The following is a 9,391-nucleotide window of genomic DNA, read 5'->3' on the forward strand; positions in this document are numbered from 1 at the left end:
CACATGATGTTATTCACCATTGCCGAAAACTGGAAATGTACTTCAACAAGAGAATGGATAACAAACTGATCTATCCATACGATGTCATACTACTCAACAATAAAAGTGGCTGAACTATAAATTCATTTAAATGGTTACATCTTAACGGCATTTTGCAAAGTGAAAGCCAGACCCAAAAGGCTATATACTGTATAAAACCACTTATATGTTATCTGGAGAAAGCAAAAGTATTCAACAGAAAACAAATTAGTGGTTGCTAGGGATTTAGGGATTGGATTGGAGCAACAAGGATAATTCTAGGGTTAGAGCAGGATGACCGGAACATCCCATAATGCCTGAAAGTAAGAAAACAAAAACAAAAATGGAGTCATATCAAAGACATAAGAGGCTACATGAAAGAGTTCCCAGTTACCAAAAGCTTAACCAATCTGAGCAGCACTATAAATAAAAATAGTATTAGACCATAACAGAATAAATACAAAGTCCATAAGTATATAGTAATGCAAATTAATGTTTGATTAAATAAATAAATGATGGGAAAGAAAAAACTCTTCCTTACAGAAGAAATCTAATTAATACAAGTAAAAGGAATGAAGAAAATAAAAAATTACAACAGCACAGCAATGTAATAATTGTTGCAGTTGGGGCACCTGAGTGGCTCAGTGGGTTGAGCGTCTGACTTCGGCTCAGGTCATGATCTCACTGTCCGTGAGTTTGAGCCCCGCGTTGGGCTCTGGGCTGACAGCTCAGAGCCTGGAGCCCACTTCAGATTGTGTCTCCCTCTGTGTGCCCCTCTGCTGCTTGCACTCTGTCTTTCGTGTTGTCTCAAAAATAAATAAACATTAAAAAAAAATTTTTTTTAATTGTTGCAGTCAACATCTGCTAATGAATGCTGACGTTAGCAGAGAAGGGTTTAAGGAAAAACAAGATATTTGCATAGCTTCAAAGTATCCCCTCCAGAATATTCCTGTGGAGGTTTTCAAATATGTCCACAAATTCTTTGAGATTCCTCCTTCCAGGAAGCAAAGCTTAATTCCTCTCCCCCTGAGTATGGACCAGATTTAGTGACTCACTTCAAATGAATAGAGTATGAAAAGAAAAGAAAGAAAAAAGTAACTTTATGGTGGAGAAAACTGGTAGATGTCATGTTAACCAAGTATTCAAGTTTCCCATCACTGGTAATAAGATGCTGGCAGGGTGTACCCCTTGCAATGAGAAGGGCACCTCACCTCTGGGGTATTCCTCAAAACCCGTAACTCCCCTATAACCACGAGAAAACATGAGACAAACCCAAGCTAAGCACTACTTCACAAAATACCTGACTGGTATGTTTCTTCAAAGCTGTCATGGTCATGAAAGAAAAGGAAAAAAGACCAAGAATCTGTTACAGATTGAAAGAGAATAAAGATACACAATGATTAAACACAAGGTGGTACTCTAGACTGGATCTTGGAACAGGAAAAAGACATCAGTGGAAAACTGAAAAATCCAAACAAAGCCTACAGTGTAACTAACAGTATTTGTAACAGTACTAACTTCTTAGTTTTGGTCATTGTGCCATAGTTATGTCAGATGTAAGCATTAGGAGAAGCTGGGTTAGGGGTATAAATGGGAATTCTCTGTAGTATATTTACAGTACATCTCTATGTCAAAAACTATTTCAAAATAATAATTTAAAGATATAGCAAATAAACTGAACTGCTTGAAGCCATTTTCTCTGTCATTAATGGTTCAGTGTCCTCTTGATGAGATTTCCGTGGTTAGACATACACTTGAATACATCCAGGATATATAAACCAGATTTATCATTTAGGTTCTACTAATTCCACTAGTTCTACTTGAAAAGATCATCTCTTCAGGGCCCCTGGGTGGCTCAGTTGGGTAAGTGTCTGACTCTTGGTTTTGGCTCAGATCATGACCTCCTGGCTCCATGATTTTGAGCCCTACATCTGGCTCCATGCTAACAGTGCATAGTCTGCTTGGGATTCTCTCTCTCCTCCTCTCTCCTCCTCTCTCTCTCTCTCTCTCTCTCAAAATAAATAAATAAACTCTAAAGATCATCTCTTCACCTAGAAAAGTTACCTCCCCCCACTTCAGACTGTCCCTGGGAGTTCCTGTCAACTACAACAATGTTCTTTCCATTGTAGGAAGCAACTCTGCCGTTGGCTGTGACAAGCAGAGCTTCTTCTGAGGTGCCTCTCATGATGGCTGTGGCCCCTGCTCCTGCCCACTGCCTCTGTGCGACCCCTGAACACTAGGAAGCCCAGCCACAGGCTGAGGTCATTGCCCCTTCCTCTAACTTATCCCCACCCACGCCCCCACCCCATACTCTCGATCTCCCACCAGTGTTCCTCTCACAGTATTAGACCTTAATACAGAGAACTGCTGTGCTCTCACTCAGCCTTGTTATTCACACTCCCACACTCAATTTGGGCATCAAACCTGCAAAAATTCTAGATTTATGGGGTGGTTGAACTGCCTTCTCTGGATGCCAGTCATTAGGAAGAAGTTCTCTGGGCCATTGGTAAGATCACTCATTCACCAGCAAGTATCTGTACCGCCTCCCAGGGGGTCAGGCACTACAGGTGACAGAGCTGAGAGTGAGACACTGTGATTAGCAAAGAAAGGAGGAGAGAATCATCAGACTCTTAACAGAGCTTGTCCCCTTCTCCCTTACTGTCGGCGACCTGGGTGGGCAGAACTGGGGAAGAGCCAGTGACAAGAAAAACCTCTTCAAACCAAATCAGAGGTCCTGAGCTGCTTGCACAAGTGTGTGGAAACAAGCGGAGTTGTTTACAACACTGTATTTGAAGGAAATATCTGGAGTTCAAAAACAGGGATTTAAAGACAAGATGGTAAAATCCATAAAAACTTGTCTCAAACAGTTTATCAGGCCGGAAAACCTTCATAAGCTTTTTGCTTTTTTAAAAAAGAGGCCTTAAGTAAGAAGAAAACAAACGTGAAGATTTTCAGAGACACCTCACTCACCAACCTTCTCTTTGTTAGAATTACTTGTCATTACTTTAATGTTCATTCACGAAAGTCTATTTACTCTGAATTGAGAGGTCAATTTTATCATCATTTGTCCCGTGCATACATTTTAAAATTAGAAATGAGCACCTCAATTGTGGTAGAGGTAGAGCCCCTCCCTAAGGAATGTGGTGGGGGCCTTCTCAGAACAAAGGAAGGCAACGTGCCCAATCAACTCCTATACACGTATGCATAACTCTGACACAACTCTGAAACTTGGACTGGGTTCAATCAGACTATGTGTGTCACCCTATATGGGAGACAAAGAAGCTGCAATTGCGCAAAAGGCTACACCCTGCTGCGCTCAGGGCTCGGTTTTTCGGATACAAACCCATTGAGCCCATGCTGACACGACAAATAAAGTGCTTCCTGGAAAAGAAAGCCTCGCGGCCCCGTCTCTCTGTGTGAGAATCCTGCTATACAATGGCCATCTCTTTTAGTTTTAATATTCCAAAAAAGATTGAGTGATTCTGGTGCTGTTTTTACCCTACTGTTGGTTAGCCTATGTTGTAAAGGAACAGGGAACTTTTCCTTTGTTAAAAAAAACAAAAACAAAAACAAAATTCAACCAAGTAAATTTGAAGATCTAACTGGCTTTATTCAACAAGCGATGAATCGGGCAGCACCCCATCTGGCAAGTAGCAAGGCCCTCGAAGAGTTGTACAAAATGGAAGGTTCATAGGATGGAGGAGGGGCAAGGAAGTTACCAGGGAAAGAAAAGAAAGGATGGCTCCAGGAAGGTCACTTTCTTTTAGGGAAAAGGGCAGAGGATCTTACCTTGCAGTTTACTTCATCTCTTGGGGGGGACTGAGAGAGTCCCAGTGACAGATTACTTCTTTAGTGCTGGCCAGAAAATTCCAGACAATTAGGGCAATATTTCTGGGGGAGATTGAAGTTGCAATTAGATTGAGTATTAAGCTCCGGTTTGGGAACTTGGTCTAAGTGGCATCATTTTGGGCCTGTGGTTTTCTTTCTTTTTGTTTTTAAGTGTATTTATTTATTTTGAGAGAGAGAGAGAGAGAGAGAGAGAGGGAGAGAGAGAGAGAGAGAGAGAGGGAGAGAGAGAGAGAGAGAGAGAGAGAGAGAGAGAGAGAGAGAGAGAGAGAACAAGCAGGTGAAGGGCAGAAAGTAGGAGGGAATCTCAAGCAGGCTGCACACTATCAGCACAGAGCCCGATGTGGGGCTTGAACTCACAAACAGTGTGATCATGACCTGAGCAGAGATCAAGAGTTGGACACTTAACAGAGTGAGCCACCCAGGTGCCTCCAGTTTTCTTTTTTTAATACCTTCGACCCTCATTTTCGTAGTGTTCTATTTAAATGAAAGGTAAATGTTGTGTAGGCCTTTAAATATTTATATGTAACAAAAGAAGTTTATTATCTGTCAAGTAATTCATTTTGCAACGAAGTTCTATCTCTTGAAAATTAGTGTCTTCTTGTTTTACCATTGTGATATTGTATATTATGGTATGAATATGTATATTGTATCATATCATATCATATTATAATAAATACATTTGGTCTTGTTTCTCTAGCAGAGCTCCTAAAACCCTTGGAATTTCCGAAGAGATGAGTGTTATAAAGGTGTCTTTGGTTATGTTAATGATGTGGCTTTCCAATCGATCGCACATAAGCTGGGGGCGGGCTGCCAGAAGAGCCAATCATGTGATTAGAGGTTTGGAACTTTCAGTCCCACCCCCTGATTTCTAGACTGGGGTGCTGGGCGGGGGCGGGTGATAGTTGACACTATCACTAATGGCCAGTGATTTACTCAATCCCGCCTATGTGATGAAGCCTCCATAAAAATCACACAGGACTGGGTTCAGAGAGCTTCTAGGCTGGTGAACATGTGAGGTGTTTGGAGAGTGGGGCCCCTGGGGAGGGCGTGGACATACTCTGCCTTCTGCGTCTCTTCCACCTGAAGAATCATCCGTAGCCTTTAGCATATCTTTTTATAATAAACTGTTATTAATAAATAATAATAAACAGGCAGTTAGTGTCTGAATTGAGGTAAATTGTAGGACACCCAGCTACTATCACAGAATGGCCTGGTGTGGGGAAAACAAAACAAAACAAAACAAAACAAAACCACACACACGTTCGATGACCAGAAGTGTCAGAAGTGAAGTGTTCTGTGTGAGTAGTAAAGAAAGTCTCACAGGTAGAAAGCTGGATTACGCTTTTTTTTTTAACTCAATTATTCTTCCCTTAAATAGTGAAGGCATCATAAAAGACTACCAGGAAAAAAATGTTACAGTCAAGTCAACCCTGACTTTGGTCTTTGGCGCACACAAAAGGATCCACACATGGGTGTAGGAAATATAAAGAGTGGTAAGAAGATGGTCTCTGGAACCAGGTGACCTGAGGTAGAATCCCAACACTGTCTCTTTCTAGATGTGTGACTTGGGACAAGTTATTTAGCCTCAGTTTCCTCATCTGCAAACTGTAGATAATAAAATACATTCTTCACTGAATTGCTGTGTGGCTTAAATTTGATGATATATATAAAGTATTTGAACAGTGTCTAGCATACGCGCGCACACACACACACACACGCTATACATAGCATACATTGATTTATATATTATATTGACTTTGAATTTATTATTATTATTTCCAATCAGTTCCCTGAGGTCACAAGTGAAACTAAGTTAAATGGTGACTTGGCAGGCAGATGTTCTACTTAACTGGCATTAGTAAAGGCCATGGTTCTCAATACCACATTAGTGGTTTATAAAGGAGCATGTACTCAAGTGAAATAAGTCAGCCAGAGAAAGACAAATGTCATATGATTTTACTCATATGTGGAATTTAATAAACAAAACAGATGAACATAGAGAAAGAGAAGGAAAAATAAGATTAAAAAAAGAGAGGGAGACAAACTGTAAGAGACTCTTAAATGCAGAGAACAAACTAAGAATTGCTGGAAGGATATTGAGTGGAGGATGGGCTAAATGGATGATGGGCATTAAGAAGGGCACTTGTTGGGATGAGCACTGGGTGTTATATGTAAGTGATGAGAATCACTAAATTCTACTTGTAACATCATTATTCCACTATATGTTAACTAACCTGGATTTAAATAAAATTTAAAAATTTTTAAAAATATACAAAAGATTGGGGCACCTGGGTGGCTCAGTCAGTTGAGCGTCTGACTTCGGCTCAGGTCATGATCTCACGGTTCATGGGTTCAAGCCCCGCATCGGGCTTGACTCTAGTCCTTCCTGGGCCCCATAATTGAACTAAAACCAACAAGTCCAAATGGACATGGAAGAGGATTAGAAAGCAAATCCTTCCATCATTTGCATCTCCAGATTTAGAGCTAAGAATTCTGAGATAAACAAATGGAATGAATTTGGAAATGATGCATCAAAGGCTTCCTCCTATGACATGAATAGTGGGAGCTACTGAGGATCTGCCTATCAAACGCTAGAGAGACATTTTCCCCCAGACACCAAACAGGGGTAACAACTCAGGATGACAAAAACCTGCAATCCTGCAGATAATGAATTTTCACCATTTCACATCCTCTCAATTTTAACAGTTATAGGCACTGAATGCATCATTGGTATCGTTGCAAATGGGTTCATCATGGCTATAAATACAGCTGAATGGATTAAAAATAAGGCAGTTTCCAATAAGCAGGATCCTGTTTTTCTTGAGTGTATCCAGAATACCTCTCCAAAGCTTCATGATGATAAAAATTACCTTAAGCTCAACATCCCCACATTTTTATAATGAAGATGTTATATATGGTACATTCAAAGTAACTTTCATGTTCTTAAATCATTGTAGCCTCTGGTTTGCTGCCTGGCTCAGCTTCTACTTCGTGAAGATCGCTGATTTCTCCCACCCCCTTTTCCTCAAGCTGAAGTAGAGAATTTCCGGGACGGATGCCCTGGCTCTGTGGCTATCAATGTTTATTTCCTTAGGCTACAGTGTGCTCTTCTCCAATGACATCAACACCATGTATTGTAACAATTCTTCTATCCCTCTCCCAACTCCTCTAAGAAAAAATACTTCCTCAGACCAATGTGGTCAACCTGGTTCTTCTCTATAACCTGGGGATCTTCATTCCTCCGATCATGTTCATCTTTGCAGCCACCCTGCTGATCATCTCTCTCAAAAGACACACCCTACACATGGAAAGCAATGCCACTGGCTCACATGGGGACCATCAAAGTTACCAGCTACTTTCTCATTCTCTACATTTCCAATGCAGTTGCTCTATTTCTTTATATGTCCAATATCTGTGACGCCAACAGTTCCTGGAATATTTTGTGCAAATTCATCATGGCTGCCTACCCTGCTGGTCACTCCATTCTGCTGATTCAGGACAACCCTGGGTTGAGAAGAGCTTGGAAGCAGCTTCAGCCTCAAATTCATCTTCACCTAAAAGAGAACCAGAATACCACAAAACAAGCCCAACCAGCTCTGCCTCCCCCTTACCCAGACCCCTCTCCCCCCACCTCCTTTCTTCCCCAAACCTGACCTGATCCTTCCACCTGATGTGGTTTTTTATACAGAAGGTTAATCTTCATTTCTCTCTTTTGCTTCTTGGGCACAGTCTTAGTGATGTTTGACATATTCTTTACCTAAGCCTCCTATTTTACCTCCACTTGCTCTATGTAAAAGCAGCGGTTCTACACATTAGAATCTCTGGGGGAGATTTTTGAAATACCAATGTCGAAACTGACCCTAAATCAATTAAGTCAGAATTTTTGGTGTTGGAACTTAGATAATTCTTTTTAATTTCTTAAGGTGATTGTTTTCCAAAACCTAAAACAAAAAAGTTTAAGATGCTCAGCCTGGCTTATATCAAGAAGAAAATGAAGACCACTTTGAGATATAATTTTTTACCTATTAGATAAGCAAAGATCAAAAAGTTTGGTAACACACTGTGTGTGATCATGGGGACAAGGCAATCTCATAAATTTATGGAAATGTTAATTGCTGCTTCTTTAAGTACAGTTTAGTAATACATATGAAAGTACATACTTTTATTTGACAATTATACTTGGGGATATTTATTTTATAGATATTCTTGAGTACATAAAAATTGACATATGTACCAATTATTTGTTGCAATATTTTACATCCAAATGGCTATATTCATTATTAAATGGAGCCACACTGGGGATAGCAACTAATGTTGAATCACCAATCTCTAGAACTTAATATTTGAAAAATTCACCAAATAAAACTTATTCTACTTTCTCTTCCTATCTGGAAAAAATTAGGTTAAATTTCTCCTGAAATAGAGGAATTGTTTCTTTTTCTTTTCAAGAAGATAGACTCTTCTTTAAAGGTCTCATTTTCTGAACTTCCACGTCCATGGGCTTGCAAGATAACAAATAAAAGCAAAAGAGCAAAATGTAAAAACAACTTTGAAATTTTGAAATTTTCAATCCAAGAGAGAGATGCAATTCAAGACCACTTGAATCTATTCAGGATAGGTTCTGGACTGCAGGCTGCCTCGTTACTCATGTCCTGGAGTGGAAAGGGCTACCATCCTGAGAGAAGAAAAGGTGAACTACCTTCCCCCATTTCATAACCAGACTATAGAACAATCTGTAAACATGGACACCTCAGGGGGAGTCCTCACTGGGCTGAAGATTTAACTGTGCTAGCCAGTACTCCTCACATGTGCCATCCTTAAAACCTACCGGAAAGTAAATATGACTTGACACCGTGAAAGTCTTCAGAGAAGGAACACGACTATTTCAGGTGTGAGTGTTAGACATACATCACTATTTGTCATTTAATCCCTATCAAGGATTTTGTTGTTTTAAAAAAAAAGTATTTGATATTCAAAATGATAGCATGCTTCCTTGTACCTTAACAAATGGATTCTGAATAATATACTGGATGCTAAGAAAATTCATAGATGTGCTTTGTAAACATTCTCAGAGGCTAAAGACATTAAGTGAGTGACTATCAAAACACACAGTCATGGGCAGCTGGAAATAGAGCATCAGAGCCATCACCTATGACAAAGTATTGATGGAAATGGTTACATTTCTCATCGAGCAACTCCCAAAACCAAGTAACAGATAATTGGGGAAGTATATATCACATGTCACATGTCACCATTGTTTGTCACTATTTTCTGGTTAATATGGTAAGATTTATTTTCTTGTGAAATAGCCTGATTGCTACAAAGCTGTCTATTAAAAGCATCTTCCCTCCAATTCTCACATATAGCTTTTTTTAAATGAGATTGTCAATACTTACAAAAACATAACACTATTACTCATTTCTAAATCTCCACCCAAATATTACAGAAGTGAAATTAGAGTTGTTTCAAGCTGATTGTCATCATCATCATATTCAAAGTAATATCAGCTTTTGGCCAACAAATA

The 9,391-nt window shown here is 39.7% G+C and overlaps 1 protein-coding gene across 1 annotated transcript; it reads left to right on the plus strand.

Moving 5' to 3' along the window:
- The first annotated feature begins 6,506 nt into the window (after positions 1-6,506).
- On the plus strand, positions 6,507-7,520 carry TAS2R39 (taste 2 receptor member 39). Its single transcript, XM_060629194.2, is given in 5 exon segments — positions 6,507-6,673; positions 6,675-7,012; positions 7,015-7,050; positions 7,053-7,191; positions 7,193-7,520. Coding segments are annotated over 5 exon segments (1,008 nt in total).
- Positions 7,521-9,391: the final 1,871 nt, after the last annotated feature.

Source organism: Panthera onca, chromosome A2 (genome assembly GCF_046562875.1).
Source record: "Panthera onca isolate mPanOnc1 chromosome A2, mPanOnc1 haplotype 2, whole genome shotgun sequence".
Taxonomy (NCBI): domain Eukaryota; kingdom Metazoa; phylum Chordata; class Mammalia; order Carnivora; family Felidae; genus Panthera; species Panthera onca.